The following is a 20,262-nucleotide window of genomic DNA, read 5'->3' as shown; positions in this document are numbered from 1 at the left end:
AAGTTAGCCAAAACGACCGGATCGCTTACTTCTGCTTTAACTTAACTTACAGTAAGTGGTCTAAAACACACTTGTTTTGTGTCTAAAGGTATAAAAAATACTGTTTTCAACTTGAAATTGACAATTCAACCATTTCTTAAGGTGATGATCTCCACACCAGTTATACTGTAATTTACACTGCACTGCTGTGTCATTATTACAATATTATATTATTTATCCTTGTGCTAAAACCTACAAACTGATCTCACACAGTGTACAGACTAAAAGGTCAGATTCTCCTGCTCCTTCTTGTCCTCCACACTGTTGTCCTCAGATGTCGACTTCGTACTTCTGTGGGCAGATTGCAGTGGCAAATATGTTAGAACAATAACATGAGTCAAGAGCAGTTCAATACAGTGGCCCAGATGGGTCAACAGCAAATTTTCATATGTACATTTGTGATATTTTTTTCTCATTATCATTCATTTTGTGTGTTTGGTGTGTCCGCCTTCTTCTACCTCTCCCACTGTTTAAACAGAGCACCTGCAGCTGATCATCTAATCAATTCAATAAGCCAACATAGCAGTAATAGTAGTAGTAGCAGCCAGTTCATCAGTTTAGACACCATCCCCACACGGAAAGAATCTATATGAGGTTATATGCCGCATATAGCTATATGCGTATGCCATATATATGGCACATTTAGGCTGCATATAGGCCGGATTCAGGTGCATATATGTGCATACAGGGCATATAGGTCTCCTATATTGCTTCTTTATATCCAAGCCCTACATAACAAGATATGTCTGGACATATATGCCCGGCTGTATGCACATATATTTGGCCTATATGCAGCCTAAATGCGGCATATATACGCATATACGCAGCATATATATTATCATATATGTGCATATATGTACATACAATATATGAAAACGGCCAATTTTATGTAATGTCACATATATTCAAAACCTATATTAGAGCAGAAGTAAGCGATCTGGTCGTTTTGGCTGGCTTCTTGTCGGCAAACCTATATTTTTATATAGGTTCTTTCCGTGTGGGTCTTTACCAGCGCTCCAGTTCAGTCCTGTTCTTGTCTGATAATAGAGTTAACTGGACTGGTTAAATTAGGTTCACGAGCAGGGCCACGCCTCAACCACACCTCTAATCACAAGTCAAGCCTACATGGTCAACCCCTTATTCGTCCTTCTATCCCTTCTCATCCCTCCATCCTTCCCTTCCTTCCTTCATTCCTCTCTGTTCAACCAGTGCATCCCTTTCTATGTCTCATTCAAGACACGCCAAGACGACACCCCCACTCTGAGTCTCCCTCCGCCAGGTCTTTATTGCAGCCTCCCAGACCAGCAGCGCTGACATCAACCTTCCTTCACCTTCACTCCTCTGTACAATATCCATTCACCCATCAACACTTACATTCCATCCATTAAAATGTTTGCGTACAGTAAATGGCACATTGTTGTGGTTTGGTCCTTGCTAGTGAATCGTTGATTGTGATTGCGGACGTACGGTCTTGCTCTGCCTTCAGCTCCTCTAAAGTGGAAGAGACCTTTTTCACTTAACAATAAACTACTTTTTAACCGATCCTTGGATCTTGAGCTGTATTTGCATTTGGCTCCAAGAAAAACTGAACCGTCATAAAGGAATGACCTGAGAGAGCCGCTCACACCAGACGTCCTAAGAATAGAGCTGACGCAGGATGACCAAAAATGAATAAAAGGTATGAGGAGGCTCAACCAGTTTATTACATAAATCCGAGGGTTTTTCCACCATCACTGAGAATGTTAAATGTCTAAAGGCTGAAGCATGTGTTTGGAAAACTTTCTTGTCTCTCAGGCTACGTAGAGTTTCCTTAATCCTCCTGTTAGAGGAGAGATTGACAGTGCAGACATTCACAACATTACATCTGTTAATATTTACCTAAGATTTACTAATTTATTTCAAACACTTTGCTGTGTACTTTACACTTTTTTTAACACACCATGGTTGAACATGAATAAATAATAAATGATTTTACCTAATTTTAGGTTAAATGATAAATACACTATTATTTGTCATAAACTTAAGGTGATTTTAATTTGTCTGAAATTCATCATCACTCTGTTGCGTATCGTACCTGGATCCCTCAAATTTCCGCTCTCGGTAAGAGTCTCCCTTCTTCATTAGGTAGAGGAGAACCATGTCACAGAAGAAAGCTCCCTGTAAGGTGAAGAGTTTCATGGAGTAATGAGGATGTTGTTAAATGGGGGAAAAAACAGTCTTCAAGTGGGTGGAGGAAGTTGATCTAATACGATACTTACAGCACCCATCAAAGCCAGTCCTGAAGCAACGTTGATGGCTGTGGGGATGATGCTGAACATCCCGGCCTGTGAACGACAGCGGAAAGAATGAAAATCATAAACATTAACTTTACAGGAAAGATAAGATCACATTATGTCATAATCCTCTTATCTCTACTTAATTTATCAGTTTGTTATCCTGTGCTAATGTCCTGTGTATTGCATTATTGCATTAACATTAAATCATAATAAAGCAGAGTCAGCAGTATTTCATGCATTCACACAAAACATTTTACGCACCTTCCCATGCACCATGATGTTAAATCGGACACCGTAGACTTTGAACAGAGATCGAAAGCTCTCACCAGCTGCATTTTTATAATACCGAGTGTGTCTATGAAAATGGAAAAACAAGAACAAATGCAGTGAAACAAATTTCAGCTAATTATATTAATCATTTCAATTCAAATAAATCTGACGAATTGGAGGGATCATATTTATCTCCTTCACATGGCATCTGATGAACATTTTTTGTGCTCTAAACAATATTTAATTTGTTGAAAAGAACAAGAAATATTTGTCTGATCAACACAGGATCCTAAACGGAGACAGTGTCTGCAGTGAGTCTCACCTGAAGTTGAATCCTGCTGCGATGGTCTTGTTGGAGATGCTGGTGTCCAGGCGAGTGAAGTAGTACTGTGGATGGCAGTTAGAGTATCCTTTGTCAAGGTCACAGTCCCAATTTATCATGATGCCAATGGAGCCACCCTAGAAAACAGAATGCAGACTCTGCATCACTTATGGCATTAAAAACATGTTTATAATCATTTAAATACAGTTTATATAGCCCCTTAAAATGCACCAGGATGCATTAGAGGCAACACAACCCACAGGCCAGTGGATGTTAACTTCCCTGTTACCTTACATTGAAATTGAAATCTTAAGCTTATCCCCAAATAAATTTAAGTCAAAAGCAACTGGACTTTGTTATTTGTCTAGGAAGACGTTTCACCTCTCATCCAAGAGGCTTCACCAGTTCATGTACGCATCTGACCAGGCTGGGACTGGTTGCTTTTGACTTAAATTTCTTTGGGGATAACGATGACCTGGACAAATGAGAATATTCACAGGCTTAACCTTAAGCTTAGTTGATGTAACAGTCACTAACTCCTAAAAATGTCCAGTTGAAATGAAAGAAACTCACAAACGTGGACAGGCTCTGGAAGCTGAATCCGGCTCGCCGCGTGATGTCACCCAGACGAAAGATGGGGCAGTACGGGTGGAGCTCCTCGTTATATCGACATTTCTTCAAATAGGAGTCGTCAGTAGTTTCAAGAACATTGGACCTCAGAGTTGAGAAAGCAGCACAGAGCGTATATGAGTGTGCACTGCTCTCTTACACAACTCCTGTTTCCAGTTTAGTACACAGCACAAAGATGTGTTGTGTTCAGTGTTGAGGACTTACTTTGAAAATGTGAATTTGGGAAATTGGATGAAATTCTTGATGTAGATGGTAAAGTTTTCAGCATTTGTCAGCAGAGGGCCTCTGTATAAGAAAAACAAAAACAAAAGTTGTAATAAAGACCCACACGTTCTGTTGCTAAGCAGCTTAATCTAACATGTGTGTTCATACTTGGCTGCTGTGTGACAGAAAATATTACAAAAATGCTGCTATCCCCACATTCAGTGGCTAAAAATAATATTAAAAAGTACTTCATGTCATAATGATATTTAGTTTTAACATTTAACTTACTTGGGTTTGAATTTCCTTTCGATGGGACACCAGCCATAGATTTCACAGGTACCAGTAGAGTTTTCATCTTTTCTTAAACATCGACCACTCATGATTCCTGAGGAAAAGACAACAGAGTAAAACAGCTCCGTGTCAGAGTGTCTGCTGAGATTAGCTACTCTATAAAGACACCAGTCATTCGTTCAAATGAGAACTCGGCCAACACTTCCAAATTTAATTTAACAGAATCTAATACTGTTGCACATGGTAAGAATTTAGGCATAAATTATCTTTGAGAATGGGATTCCTTTCAACTCCACCACTTGAATGCTGATTTAAAATAGTATAGTTGCTCTTCTCTTACCATTACCAGCCACCACCATCTTTCCCTCTTCACAGTCCCCGTCGTCTCGACAGAAGCCATCCAGCACTTTAGGACTCTGGGAACAGATGCCAGAAATTCTTTAAATGGGATCTGACCTTCTGTCTTTTTTTTCCCCAAGTGTTGAATGAATAATCTTTTAGGCATGAGTTTCATTCAGGAATCAAGTGCATTTCACTGTAGGATACTGTGGCAAACCAGGGACACCGGGGCAGACCCAGCAGAGGGGGCTTGGCCACAGGCTCAGGTTAGGGGAGTGGTTTATCAAGTGCAGTGTGTAACTTACAGTACCATCCACTTAGTTAAAGTGCAAACCCCTAACCTCTTCCCCTTACAGTACCACTTTATATTAATGACTGTTTGTTTTTCCCAAAAATCGGTCTCTGAATACCTGTTTTATGTGCATCCTGCCTCTTTAACCCCTGGGTTGCCACAGTACAATACAGTTGTCTTGTATCTTGTAATTAAAAAAAACCTATTAAGTTTCAGTTGAGGGCTCAAACCATAAGAATTTGGCTTTATACATAACTTGTTATCAATTAGATGTGGAAACCCACATGTAACAGTTGTTTCAGTGAATAAATTGGAAACCAAGTCTTGTGAAAACTGTTGTAACATCCGTGACAACATTTACTAACAAGGTCAGCTCACACTGTATTTAAAACTCTCAGGCCCTTTTAGAGGTGAACACGTTCAAATAGAGATGAGACCTTTCTTTGTGTCTCTAGCAACACCATTAATACGAAAGTAAACACGTAGTTAGAGGTTGTTTATGGACGACCGTGAATGAGGACCGGGAACTGCTCTTGGTGAGGTATGAAAGATACACAAGAACAGAGCAGTGTTTTATGGCTTGTGCAGGCTCGCTATTCTTCTTGGCTGCTGGCACTGAAGACAGCAGACCAAGAAAGGCTGAGTTTACATACCAGGCAGGAACCCTCTGGAAATGTGTACTGTAGCTAAAGATATAGCTGAGATAAATGATGAACAGCATAACCGACACACACACACACACACTCATAGCCAGTGTTTTGTTCTTAAGTGTTATGACTAACGCTGAAGAAAATGTGGACCGGTGCTCTTCGGGAAGTGATGGTTGTGCCACCATGCATCAGCTATGTCTTCTGCTGCCTGTTTATGCTTACTCAAATCTGTATAAGATATAAGTCTCCAACATCCTGCCATTAAACATTGTGCTGTCTAATTGTCTCTTCAGTTACCTCAAACTACAAAATATCACCAGCAAAGAGAAACTTCAATTAATTCCATCTCTATCATCACAGGACTGGTCATTTCCAGCTCTTCTCTAGCCTCAGTCATACATGGCCTACTGTATCTGTGAGACACGACTGGGCTGGAATAGTTTCCAGATGATTAGGTGTCAAACAGCGAACGGTAAATAAAGTAACTTTAAAATAAACACAGTAGTTGCACGGCCTGAAACTGAGTTTGACTTTTGCAGACAGAAGGCAGTGTTCAAACAGCACATCCTGCCCTGAAGCCAGCAGACACATTTCACAGGAAAAACTCTACAGTCTCCACATGTTAAACAAAACGCATTTATTGACAGAATGGTGAAATAAAACTACAAACAGAAACTCTTGCTCTTGCTAAGAACCAGGCAAAGTTAATTCCCTAAATCTTATATTAAAAGAGGTACTTTGGGAGTAGCTGCATTTGTTATGAATGGTGTATTTTGGGGCCAGTCAAGATGACACTTTGGTTTTGCATTTAGTTAAAAAAAAATGTACTATAGCCTACATTGTTAATTTACTGCTGCACTGCAAAACCAAAATCATCTTGGCCCTCTGGTTGACCTGCTGGTCTGGTGTTCGAAAAATGTATGAAAATAATTCATCGTTACAGCCTCTATTACATATAAATCTTACCTCGGCACAGTATCCCAGCTTCTGGTTTGGCGTCTCTAAGAAATTAGTGACAACAAACAGAACAGCTTCACCCTACGTGAAGAAGAAACACACAGTAAATGGATCTTTATATGGACATCATGTCATGATGACCCCAGTGCTGTTAGACTGTCTGCACTGATGAGTTTAAAACCCACATGTGAGGGGGCTGCTTTATTTTTTTCATGCAGAGCAACTGTTGCAATGTTTGTTTTGCAACCACCTCTGTGTGCATGCCCCCTCTCACCTTGTCTTTGTTCTTTTTCTACATAACTCTGCTTGTGTGAGAGGAAACATCAGTGTCTAGCACTGTCCTGACCTGCGGTGGGATGACGTAATCCTCCGGTCCCCACACCAGGAGACCAGACTCAGAGGTGTTTGTCACCGAGACCCCTTTCAGTTTAGTTATGACAGAGCTCTGTATGGCCTCGTCCGTCTCCTGGTAGCCTTTCTTACTTATAAACACCCACCTGTGGATGAGAAGCATCTCTCAGAATAAACAGAAGCATGAGGCTAAACACCCACACAAGACCAACTTGACACACTTCACACACTTGTTTGATTGTGTGATCATATAGAGCAGGGATGTCAGGCTCGTTTTAGTTCAGGGGCCACAAACAGCGCAATTTGATCGAAGCACAGCGAAATTACAGCCCGTCCGTACATGCACAGCATACAATACATACAATAAGACAGACATAACAGGATGGAGGAGGAAAAGGGGAGAAACAAGAAGAGCGGGGAGGAGAAAAAAAAGCAGCTCCCAGACTAGATGTTCCTGTGGTAGAGTAGCTACGTGGGACCGGGAAAAAAACATATGAACACACTTTACACCAGCCTAACCAATAAAAAAAAGAACTTTGAATGTTTCCCTTTGTTTTAGTGCATAATTAAGATGTTTACAGTTAATGAACTGTCCTTTTACCTTTCTTGATAAAAAAAAAAATTATGTTCAATTTCAACAATATTATGCCTCGTCTGTCTTTATTTAATTTATCCTGAGGGCCGGATTGGACCCTCTGCTGCGCCGGTTTTGGCCCCGCCCGCGCGCCACACGTTTGACACCCCTGATATATGGAGTTAATAGCATTGCTATGAAACTGCTGTATCATGGAATAGTGACAAAATGTAAATATTAGGAATAACTAAAAGAAGTCAAAGTTTAATTATTTTTTATATTTTCTGTATTTTGTTCCTGCTGCTTTTGTGATAAAGCACTTTCATAAGCTCAATGTACTTATTGTGTCAGGTCTGCTGTGGATTTGACATAATCTGTATATTTAGCCACCTGAAGTGTTTATAGATAATATGTTATAAGCAACAACGCGACAAGGATTCCTCACACATTAGGCTTTTTTTTCTCTCTCTCAAATCATTCCTGAAGGCTACAGTCAGTCCATGGAGGAGTTCAGAACCTGTTTGTGAAAAGTAGAAAAGAAACAATCCACTCACTTACCCTATAATGTAGCCGATGATAGATAACTGAATGACTCTGTACAAAACCCCAACTTTCTTATTTTTGGCGACGATGTATTTTTCCGTTTTATAGTCAAATATGGAAAGAAAACGTCCTTTCAGACCCTCGGCCATCCTGCAGCAGTGAGCGGCCAGCAGGCTCTCTGCAGGGACAGCAGCACATTGACACGCGCGCGCACACACACACACACATGCACGCACGTACACACACACACACACACACACGTGCGCATGGCCAGAGCACAGCCTGCAGGATTCAGGAGGAGGCAGACCTTTACTTGTCCTAATTAGTCACCAACAACAAGCTCGGTATCCGGTTTAAGCTTTCAAAATAATGCCGGTGTCTTCTCTCAGTGAGGGCGGATGTGGTGGCAAATGGTTTCTGTTGTGGACACGTCTGGTAGTTTCAGATGAGCGAGAGCAAAACAATAAAAACGACTCGCATGTCCTGTTTGAGTTTGTCCCACACTAAAATACTCTGCGACTCTGCGACTGCTCAAATTAAAGAACTGGCAATTCTTTCAAGATTTAATTAAAAGCAACAACGTGTCAACCTCAAGGTGGCGCCAAAGAAAAAGTTAAAGGATCGACAGAGTCAATAAAACAAAATAATGTCAGCTTTATTTGTAGAATAATTTGCATTCTCTGAGGGTCATAAATGTCAGCGGTGTCATGGCCGCCAACCCACAGACCATAATGCTCCCTATAGCTACAGTGCAGCCTGCTATCAAGGTTAAAATATGAAATTCAAAAGATATGAGCCTCTTTAAAGTTTCATTTTAAGTTTACTCTGACAGTAACTTTTAACTTAAGCTTAATGTGTCTTGCATTCAGCTTTGTTAACAGTAGGCCTAGACAGCAGGCCTAAAACTACAACCAAATGATGTTGCATTATGGGAAATGGGTTCTTCTTCTTTAATTTCTGCATGCATAGAAAGGAAAAACCTGAAAAGTTCTGTCTCTGCTGCTTCTGCATTTTTTCTTTTAATGTTAAAGTGCCAACCTCGTACTTAAATGTTGGTCCCCCAGTTAACAAGTAACTTGAACTTTTGATATTTAATTTGGATCAAATGACACTCAAACATGTTCATTAAGGATTTTCATTTCATTCTTAACTTGATCACATTTGTTTGCACAAAGTGAGCTAATATAATTGAGAATGAAACAGGTTAGAAGTTAGGCATAAAATAAAATAAAACCTCCATGACTGTAAAAAAAAAAAAAAATAGGCCTAAAGAAATTCCATCTTTAGAAATGTAGTATTTCTGCTCAGAATTTCATTATAAGTGTTTGTTTGGTTGAAAATATCAGTATTTGGTTTCATTACAACACAAATTTAGGATTTAAGGCAAGACTTTTCATCTGTTCAGAGACAGTGAACGTGTACAGATTTTCACTTTGCCTTATAGAACCCAGATTTTATGTCTAATAACCATAAAACTGAGGTTAAGTTGTTCTTCATTTTGCTTTGATTTAAACCTTTAAACACAAAGGTGGTGATAAACCTTTACATTTATACCTTCATCTGTTTTTATCACACAGCCCCTTACTCCGGAAACACCTGCAGCTTCTGACAGGAAGTGGTCTGGGGGAAATGTCATGTCAGACCTTTTATAGCTTTCATCTACTGGAGATGTTCAACGAGTAAAAATAATAATTTGTCTGAATTTAAGGTTAATATGTGACATGTTCACCACACACAACCCTATAAAACATTTGGCAGCTCCATTGTGAAACATAACTGTCACTGTTGAATATGACCTGTGGTTTATGTGAAACAGTTGCACTTCCGTAAATAACAAAACCAATGGTGATGATCTTGTGGTTTTGTCCCATGATGCTTAGGGGGCTTAACATGCAGCTTTAGCACACTCACGTTCACATTGAACGTGAGTGTGACAATGAAGGTGCTGACAATGAATGCTAACGAGTGGATTTTCCTTTTAGCCATCTACTTGATGTGTGTGTCATCGAGTGGTAAGTCCTTTTCAGGGTTACTGTTATAGGGTTAGGGTTAGATTAAATAATTTATATTAAAATGTAGTGGTTGTAAATGTTTCTTTCACTAATTGAATTGTCTGATACCGTTTTGTTGTTTCACTTTAAATTTGTAGAAATAATTGCCTTGGTTCATTTTCCTTTTTAGAATATAAATGATATAATTTCATGATTTGATCATATTTTGACACGTGGTGTAGACTTATTTAACAGTTTTTTTTCCACCTATTGGTGTCCAAATATGATTGTTATCATATACATTTGGACATCAATGGGTGGAAAGAAATGATCAATAACTGTACATCACAGTATGTAGGCCATTCCAACCTCAGTCAGCATCAGATTCTGCACTCAGACGGCCTTGGATCAGATATTAGAGTGAGACACATAGGAGGGTTACAGGGTCAGAGATTTTTTTTGTAGGTTTTGAGTCTTGTTTTTCTACTGATGCTAATCATCACCTGTAATTTGCTTTGATTATATACTATATATGGTAATGGTGAAAATGATTAGTCAAAAATATAAATTTTGTTGAAGAATCACGTTCATTGTTAAACGTAAACCAGCAGTGATTAATTACAAATATTTATTTAACTTCGAATTATGAATTATTATTATTATTTTAATGATATATTTTATAAATTCAAATCTTTATTGGATTGCTTTTAAAATCCCCATAATGTCACACAACAGTTAATACACACAAGTTTATTCACTGAGGTTTTCTAATAAAGTAATTTTCAATTATCATTATCAAGTTTCATTAATTTACAAGTCATGATTTAAACTGTAATCTCCCAATACGGTATATCTTATCCTATCTTATCTGTATTATTTTTCATATTATATATATTTTTCTTCTGTTGCCTTGTCCAGCTACAGTAAATGAATTCACCCTTAACACTTGACAGTTAATTTGAAACTGCTCTTGTGTTTCTCTTTTCCCATTAAGATGTGCAGCACTATCGGTGTGATGAAGATTACCCGGAGTTTCACCCAATCAACGCTCTACTTGGCTCATCTGTGTTCCTTCCATGCCACTTTACAAACAGCAGCAACTATTCGGTGTCATGGATCTATGAGGACGAGGATCTGGTCCGTCTTGAGTCTGAAGGGCGAATTAAATTCTTTGTCCCCAGGAGTGGCCGGATGAAAGCTTTTCCAAACCAGGGCTCAGAAGGAATCTACTCCATCTTTATTGATGAACTTGAGGACTCTGACAAGGGGCGTTATCTGTGTAAGAGAGGAGATAACTGTCTTCATGTGGAGTTGGTTCTTGGTAAGTGGATTTCTGTTCAGAGGTTACAAGACATTGTTTTCTGAAGTCTGAGCAGCAGACTGTCAGAGAGACATTGTCAGAAACTTCACAGGCCAAACACATGAGAGCGGACAAGTGATGTGTTAGCATTTCCTGTAAAAGGTATAGTGTTTTCAAACCACATTTTATCATGCAGATAGACCGAAACACACGCTGCCTCTGATCTACATCGCTGTTGGCACATCGGCTGTGGTCCTGCTGATCGTCCTCTGCTACTGTGAGTATAGGCCTATACAGTACCTGTCCACAGTCTCACACACTCACCCCACAAACTGTTGTTAGAAGGACGGCGTGCTGTGCATTTGATTGCAGAATAAATGGTCTTGTCTTGTTATTGGTGATTTAAAACTGTTTTCTGTTTTATTTCAGTTCTCTATAAAACCAAATCACGGAAACTTACCATCACTCCTGAAAGTGCAGCTCCTGAGGGTGAGAAATTTCAAAATGTATTATTTATAGGTCCATCTTCTGTGGATTGTTTCTTGGTACATAATTATTTCAACAGCAGAGAGCACAATCTTCACTAATTTCTATCTTTTGCACATTTAGGCTACATCTGACAAGGAGGTAATGTTAAATGCAAAAAGAACTGAACCGATTTGCACTGGGGGATGGATCATCAGATAGGGAAGAATCTATACAATTTTGTGGCAGACTAATATCATTATATCTGATTTGTTCTTCCTGAAGTCTGGTGTTCAGTATTACTGACTGACTATTAAAGGGATAGTTCAACATTTTTGAAAATTGGCCCATCGCCACGATCCCCCTAGTAATAGCAGTAGGTTCGTTACCTTTAATTGTTGGTCCAAGCTGCTTTTAGATCGGGGGAGAAGAATACCGAGCGGCGCAGCTACACTACGGAGGCTAATGGAATTTCTTGGTTTTGCTCATCAAACTCAGCAAATACACAACCAAAAAACTCAAAAACGCTGTGGTGGACAAGTTGTGACCTGCACATTTACCACGCTATGAGATAATAGCGGAAATTGTGTATTTGCTGAGTTTGATGAGCAAAACCAAGAAATTCCATTAGCCTCCGTAGTGTAGCTGCGCCGCTCGGTATTCTTCTCCCCCCATCTAAAAGCAGCTTGGACCAACAATTAAAGGTAACGAACCTACTGCTATTACTAGGGGGATCATGGCGATGGGCCAATTTTCAAAAATGTTGAACTATCCCTTTAAGGTCAAACCCTCCACTAATGGTTGAGGGACATATGTCTAGATGTTTACAAAGTCATATGGCATTCATGGTGCATTTATGTTGCAATTACATATATCATTTTATTTTTTCATTAATATTGTTATTATTGCTGTATGTAATTGTCCCACAGCTGGTACCAACGCTCCACCTGCAGTCACAGGCCCAATGCCACCAGTACAAGGACAGTGGAGAGGTAATCCACAGTTACACACAAACGCAAGTCACGCAACATTAAACTACTGTATGTAGTATATCTGATGCATTGTCCACCATCTTTTTCTTACAGAAGCAGACAACCCAGATCTTGTTTATGGTGCGTTCACACAGCTTTTTCTGCCATCCACTGATTAACCTTTCTGTTCTATCCCACCAAAAACATCTCTAACATCTTTGTCCTTATTTTTTATAATTGATCTTTTTCAAATATCAGAGAACGACGACCAATACCCAGTCAGCCAGCTGGGTGACCCCTCCAGAAACCATCACAGTCTACCAGGAGGTCTGCATCATGCAGACAGGTTTCAAACCACTCAAAGCACCAGTGGGATTTATCCCAATCTGAACGAGGGTAACTTTCAAAGGATGGAAAGTCAAAGAACAAAACAAAGATTTCACACAGGTGCTTCATAATAAACAATATAACCAATGGTTGTAGTGACATAAATGAAACATAAATGAATAACTCAGTCTCTCCTCACCTCTCCAGAACTCTTCAGCAGATTACGACAAGCAAGCATCGGCCGACATTTTTATGGTAAAATGAGCATTTTACATAATTTTTTTCTTTTCTTTTTTTTTTCTTTTTTTTTTTTACATAATTTTAATGTTGTTTGGAATTTCACTCGCTCATTTAATTACACAGCTAACCAAGGTGAAATCAGCAGACAACAAGCCATGGCTGCTCAGGCAGAGAATCAGCAACGAGGTATTTATGTTTTATTTATCTCACAAAATGATGTTGTGTTATTTTCATTATTCACTGTTGTGTTTTATTTATTTTGTTCTACAGCAGGTGTGGGTAAGAAAAAAGCCAAAGAAAGTGAGTGCTGACTTCATCTTTATGCATGTTCAGCCCGAAATAAAACTCTGCACTAAACTGCTATCCCATGTCCTTGTTGTTTTGTTTTTTCCCTTTCAGAAGGTGAATACAACAACCCGATTTACAACAGAAGCACAGATCGGCTCAATCTTCAATGAAGAACGGAGGAGTCTTCACACTGCTGCTCGGACATCGATTTGGACACTGATAATTCATTTTGCTGTTTGTTGATCAAAGTAATTAAATAAAGATCTTAAGTATCAATATATGACATGAAAATTATTTTCGACCTCGGCTGAATGTGTGACTGAAATAGTTTATATAGTTGCCCCTTACTGTGGTTTGAGTTTTCTTTTGATTGGACACAAGGCCAGCTGACCTGACCCTAGCCCACTAGCTTACGTAGGTTCAGATCTGGCCAAATTTACTGTTAGATTTGCCCATGCAAATCAATCGAACATTGATTAAGTGTTATTCCCATGCATCACAGTAGACAACATCATCCAGATACATAGCACAGCCATCCAAACCTGTAACCACTCTATTCATAAATCTCTGAAAAGTGGTGAGGCAACCTCCTGACCATGTTTGGACAAATGCACTTTCCAGTAACCCCTCAAAAGGTCTAATTTACTGATATTTTGCAACTTGATCTATACACACAATCAAAGTCAATGCCATTACCCACTGAGCTGTCCAGCTGAGTGTGTTAATCAGGGCCTCCTCTGACTCCATACTCACTCACACAAACACACACAGACAGGTTGACAGCTCCTTCATGTCAGTGGTCAGAGAGAGTGAAATGACCATGTGTCTGTGTGACCCCTGATTTTAAGGTCATAGGTTCAATTCCAATGTTGACAGAGATCCCAATGGCACGCTCAAAATTTCTGTGAGGAAATGTTCTGCTTTGTAATGCATAACCCTAACAGCCTGTTGTCATGGTAAAAACATTAAAATATTAAGTTTAAAATAATTGAGTCTCTTTCAAGTTTTTATTTCAAGTCTACTGCTGGATTACTTTGACAGTAACAGTAACATAAATGATGTCTTGCATTCAGCTGTGTTAACAAGTTAGTCAGGAGGCCTATAGCTGTACAGCCAAATAATGTTGCATTATGGGTATGTAAAAAGCATGAAGATTAAAAATCTGTATATTTCTGCCTCTGCTGCCTCAATGTTTTAAAATCAGTATTTGGTTTCATTACACCCCATTAAAACACACATTTGGGATTCAAGACAAGACTTTCCATCTGTTCAGAGACAGAGTTGTCCTGTGTGGACTTTCAGTTTGCTTTACTAAGCCCAAATATATAATTAGGCTACCATAAAACTGAGGAAAAGTTTTGCTTCATTTATTTTAACCCTTAAACACAAAGGTGATGATAAACCTTTCCATTTAACTTTACAGCTCTGCTGTGGGTGTTAAGCTGGAAACACCTGCAGCTTCTGACAGGAAGTGGTAACTAACCACCACAGTATAAGTGAGACTTATTAAGTTCTTAACTTCTTAAGTTTTTAATTGAAGATGTTCAATAAATAAAAGATAATAACCATTTCATCTGAAAAGTTAATATGTGACATGATCGCCACATGTAAAACATTTGGCAGCTCCATTGTGAAGCATGATTTTCACTGATACTGTATGATCTGGTGGTTAATGTGAAACATTAGCATTTCCGTAAAACCATTGTCGATGGTCTTGTGGTTTTGTCCCATGATGCTTACATGCAGCTTTTTGGCACTCACATTCACAATGTGTGAGGTGCTGACAATGAATGCTAACAAGTGGATTTTTCTTTTAGCCATCTACTTAATGTATGTGTCATCGAATGGTAAGTCCTTTTCAGAAATTAGAGAATTAAATAGGCTTAAAGTGGAACTGCAGGATTTTTATCTTAACGATGCTACATTTTTACCTTAATTAAACAGCTTTGGAGTAATTGTGATAACTTGTTACCATGGAGAATGGAGGCTCTCTGCCTTCCACGTTGCGTTTCTTGACCGAACCGGTGTCTCAGCTCCGGTCTCTGCAGCACTGCAACACACTGTAACCCGTAACCTCTTGTTTGTGACAGATACACAAATATACACATCGTAACATCGTATATGATATATAATGGTATGTACCGCTCGTGCCAGCTTGGTTGAAAACAAATGCACACGGCCAGGAGGAGGGTTAGTAAAACAGTTGAAAAGCGACCAGACTTGCATAGTTCCCCTTTAAGACATAACATAAAACTTTTTTTATGTAAAACTTTCACTAAAGTAATTGTTGTTGCCTTGGTTTTAATATACAGTATGGGTCAATGACGTTACACAACCCAATGTCAAGTGGCGTAACCAGTATTTTTCAGAAAAAAAAAACTATACAGGAAAATAAACCCCGATGAACATGTGAAATACCGGTAAATGTAATTCACCTTTGCAATGCAACACTATGTTTCTTGACAAATTTGACATAATTTGTCACAAAAAATACAGTGTTTTTTGGATATGTCCTGTCCTGTGTTGCCAAAATGCATTAAAATTCAAATATAGAAATACAGCAAAAAAATGTATTTCAATTTACTGTTTTCAGAAGAAAGTAGACTTTGTGGTTACACCATTTGACATTTTCAGGGCATTCAGTCTGACTTTAGTTTAAAAAATGGGTCAAATATGATTTCAAAATTCAAAAAACCAACATGAATACAAAACGTACATTTTAACCAATCTGATGCATGCTTTAAGAAATATATTTTTAGTTTTAAATATATACAAATAGTTATCTAAAACTAGTTTTTATGTGTCACTGACCCATATATACAGTATACACACACACTGTTGCCCATAAAGTTGGAACAATTTTATTTTCAGACACATTACCTATTTATACACATGACTGATCAGCTTTGACCAAGTGCAATATACTGAGTCCCAGCAGTTTCGTGAAGCTATACACTAAATCTATCAAGACTAAATTACATTGTCACTATCATTTCATGAGAAGAGGTAATAATAAAAGATAAATACAACTTTAACAACAGTGTGTTTATATATATATATATATATACACATAGCCTACATATGAATTAACTTTGAAGTTCGGAACTGAGATAAAGACAATATGCCAATGATGTGTTTTCTTTTTTCTTTTCTTTTTTTTTGCTTTTAAAATCCTCATAATGTCAGTTTGATCCATGCAATGTTTCTAATCAATAGTTTTTCTTTTCATACAGTATATTGTCCATTTACATTTAATAAATTCACTCTCAATGCTGTCAGTTAATTTGACTCTAAACCAGAAACTGCTCCTCTGTGTCTCTCTTCTCGTTAAGATGTGCAGCACTATGGATCATGCGATCCATACGAACATGAATCTGAGATTCACACAGTCAGTGCTCTACCTGGCTCGTCTGTGCTCCTTCCATGCCACTTTACAAACAACAGCAGCTATTCGGTGTCATGGATCTATGAGGACGAGGAGCTGGTCCGTCTTGAACCTGGAGGGCGAGCTAAATTCATTGTCCCCAGAGGTGGCCGGGTGAAAACTTTTCCATACCAGGGCTCAGAAGGAAACTTCTCCATCCGCATTGATGAACTTGAGGACTCTGACAAGGGGCGTTATCTGTGTAAGAGGGGAGATAACTGTCTTCCTGTGGAGTTGGTCCTGTTTTCAAATAGTAAGTGGATTTCTGAGCAGCTGCCTGTCAGAGAGACATGACAGGACCTCTTCCTTTTCATGCTCACAAACCTCACAGGCCAGACACATTAGAGCAGACAAGTGATTAATTTCCTGTGAAAGGTATAGTGTTGTAAAACCCCATCTGATCTTGCAGCTTGGCTGAAAAAAGAGGTGCTCTGCATTGCTGTTGGCACATCGGCTTTGATCCTGCTGATCATCTTCTGTTACTGTGAGTATAGACCTATACCTGTCTGTGTACAGTCTCACACACACTCACCCACAGCTGTTGGTAGAAGAAAGCTGTGCTGTGCATTTGATTGCAGGACAAATGATCTTGTTTTTGATGATTTAAAACTATTTTTGCTTTAATTGCAGTTCTCTATCAAAAGAAACAATGAAGAATACCTTTCAATCCTGTAGGTCCAGATGAGGGTAAGAAATTTCAAAATTTCCTCTTTTAATTCTGTCAATCTTCTATAGATTGTTTCTTGGTAGTTGTATTTGCATACAGTTTGTCACTGATTTCTATTTTCGCACAATTACATCTGCCAAGGAGTTTATGTTCGCATTTGTGGTTTATGCAAAAAGTATTAAGCAAATTTGTGCCAGACTTGGAAAAGGGCTGAGGCACTGGAATCCGTAAAAGATATTGTGGCAAACAAATATAATCTACAATAAACTGGATTTATTTTCTGTGAAGTCTGGTGTATATCATTTGACATTAGCCTGCACTCCGCATGCATTTCTCTTTTTGTTATGTATTGCTGACCATTTAGTTCAAACCTTCCACTTCTGGTTGAGGAACATGTCTCAATATTTAATCAGTAATATGCATACATTTAGGTGCATTTCTGCTGCAATAATTATATTATTATATATTTTTTGTTGTATTTATTATGTTATTGCTTTATGTAGAGCAAGTTACACACACAAACTCATTAACTCAGCATTAAACTATGTCATGTGATGCATTGCCCAAAATGTGTTCCTTTTTCTTACAGGCACAGACGCTGATTTTTCTTTCCCCCTCAGAACATGAATACAATAACTTCTGTGCACTTCACACAGCTGCTCAGACTTTGATTTGGACATTGATTGTTATTTTTTTCTGTTTGCTGAAAAAGTGAATCGAATAAACTTCTTAATACAAGAAAGCTCAACAAATTAACCTCACAATCCAAAAATGCAAATGGGATGCGGATAATGTGATAATGTGAGGGAGAGAGCGCAAGTAGCCTACTGTATATCTGTGCATGTGCTGAATGCGACAGTTGTTTGTTTTATATGCTTTTTAGGCTTATACATACATGTTTTTTTATATTATTAAAAATGGAATTCAACTTTAAGACCTTTGTGTGTTCTTATGAAAACCAAACAGACTCACACCTACTCTGATCATATTTAAGTGTTTCTGGTTTGCTAGTGTGTGTGGGGGGGAAACCCACAGAGGAATGTTCCATACACCAGTTGATGTGAACACATTCAAGACCCTCTTGGTATGAAGTTACAGTAGGCTACTACAGTTATTATGCCGGGTCAAAGGTTGTTGCTTTTACTCTCATGGGAGTCGACCAATTAAGTCAGATGAGAAGCAGCTGCTCCACCTGTCACACCCCTCAGCAACCAGAGATGGACACCAGCAACACACACTTTGTTTGGTTGGCTTTTATTTCTGTCACACTTTTTCTTTTGAAATGTGGGGCCCATGATGATTTAAAACAATTTCAAGCAACATCTCCTAACAGCATGAGTAATAATAAGTTGCTTTGTCACGATGGATTCATGTCTGCTTACATGTCAAAGGTGGAATTTGCTGATCTTCCTTTCAACATCTATGTTCAAGGTAAGTCAGACTACTAAAGTATATCTCATTCACGTTACTGTGAAGTGGTTGTGTTTTTGCAATGATTCTGTTGGTGTTCACTTTTTACACACAGATGAACACGGAGGATATTACCAGGCCATTGCAATAGCAAAACAATGCCACTACCTCATTGGAGGAAGTGAAACCTTTACCGTCTTAACAGTTGCTCCTCATAGCTGTTTTGTGAAAAGACAAGTAAGATAAAAAAAAAAGATAAGTAAGATAATCTAGTTACTTTTTTTTTCAAATATTCTAATCTCTCTTTGAATTTGTTCATCAGAAATATATCACAAGTCTGACTGTTGTCATCATGGCACTTGCAGACAGAGGACAAGTCAAAATCGTCAAGTCAATACCTCTCATCTGTGAAAGTAAAACTAAAGGTGGTAATTTTACAGATACATAACGTGACATTAGCCATCAGATTTTTGGTTTACTCCTGCTCTGTTGTAATGTCTACAGAAGCAAACAAAAATCACAACCCAGTAGTGCCAGAGTTTTTCTGCAACAGGGATGGGTTCAACATCACCATCCCCCAGAACGCCACAGTCCCACCTCTGAACCTGGATGCAGTCTGGATCCCTTCCGGTCAAGGTGACAATTGTGAACCCAAAAACAAATCCAAGGATGCCGTCTCTTTCAACTTTCCATACACTGATTGTGGTGCTCAATCCATGGTAAACATACATCAATTATATATTACATCTAGTATTTTTCATGATTAGATAAACAGGTTTGGTTGTATCTTTCAGGTAGCAGATGGGATTATAATGTACTGGATTAACATTGAGGTGAAACAACACCCAGACAACGGCTCTATATTCCGCAACACTCCTTTTCGGTAAAAATAAAAACCAAAACAAAATGCACAATTTTCCTCTTTTTTATGCTTATAGACCAATATCTCAATTTTATTGTCATTTCTTTCAGATTTACTGTGAATTGCAAGTTTGCATTGGCTCAAATGACACAACTGGGCATCGACATTCAGAGGGAAAAATCTGAGAATTCATTCACACTGAGAAGCAAAGGAATACTAAGGACTAAAATGAGGTTTGCCAAAGGTTACGTTCAATTTACTTTCAATTACTTGAATGTAATTATTTTATACACTTATATCTGTATGTTTAAATTGAAATACGTTAAAAACTGTAAGACGCAGTATAAAAATTGTCTCCATTACTTTGACTAGCCATTTCCATGATTGGAGCATAGTGAAACCCACATGTTGTCAACTCTACGGAATATGTTTTTCTGCTCTTTAATCCACAGACTCCTCTTATAAGTCTTTCTATTCCTCACGAGACCTTCCAACAGTGACTGAGCTCGGCCAGCCAGTGTACGTGGAGGTGTTTGTCCTCAAACATGAGGACAAGGACTTGGTCCTGCTGCTGAATGA

The 20,262-nt window shown here is 38.6% G+C and overlaps 2 protein-coding genes across 2 annotated transcripts; one reads left to right on the top strand and one right to left on the bottom strand.

Moving 5' to 3' along the window:
- Window positions 1-260: 260 nt before the first annotated feature.
- On the bottom strand, window positions 261-7,908 carry LOC310996232 (P2X purinoceptor 5-like; the record flags this gene model as incomplete). Its single annotated transcript, XM_083985615.1, has 12 exons — window positions 7,754-7,908; window positions 6,617-6,767; window positions 6,280-6,351; window positions 4,373-4,448; window positions 4,030-4,126; window positions 3,742-3,822; window positions 3,481-3,622; window positions 2,908-3,044; window positions 2,577-2,670; window positions 2,298-2,363; window positions 2,114-2,196; window positions 261-330 (listed from the first exon to the last, which is right to left on the bottom strand). Exons 1-12 carry the CDS (start codon window positions 7,885-7,887, stop codon window positions 261-263), a joined length of 1,203 nt encoding a protein of 400 aa, XP_083841741.1. The 5' UTR covers window positions 7,888-7,908.
- Window positions 7,909-9,674: 1,766 nt separating this feature from the next.
- LOC310995397 (uncharacterized protein) lies at window positions 9,675-13,759 on the top strand (the record flags this gene model as incomplete). The annotated part of the gene is made up of 11 exons (XM_083984447.1): window positions 9,675-9,750; window positions 10,724-11,050; window positions 11,226-11,306; window positions 11,459-11,518; window positions 12,424-12,486; window positions 12,580-12,606; window positions 12,724-12,912; window positions 13,000-13,047; window positions 13,156-13,218; window positions 13,303-13,332; window positions 13,432-13,759. 11 exons carry the CDS (start codon window positions 9,675-9,677, stop codon window positions 13,488-13,490), a joined length of 1,023 nt encoding a protein of 340 aa, XP_083840573.1. The 3' UTR covers window positions 13,491-13,759.
- Window positions 13,760-20,262: the final 6,503 nt, after the last annotated feature.

Source organism: Trachurus trachurus (assembly GCF_905171665.1).
Source record: "Trachurus trachurus genome assembly, chromosome: 13".
Taxonomy (NCBI): domain Eukaryota; kingdom Metazoa; phylum Chordata; class Actinopteri; order Carangiformes; family Carangidae; genus Trachurus; species Trachurus trachurus.
The sequence above is the reverse complement of the archived record's forward strand: the minus strand, read 5'-3'. Positions and strand labels throughout refer to the sequence as shown.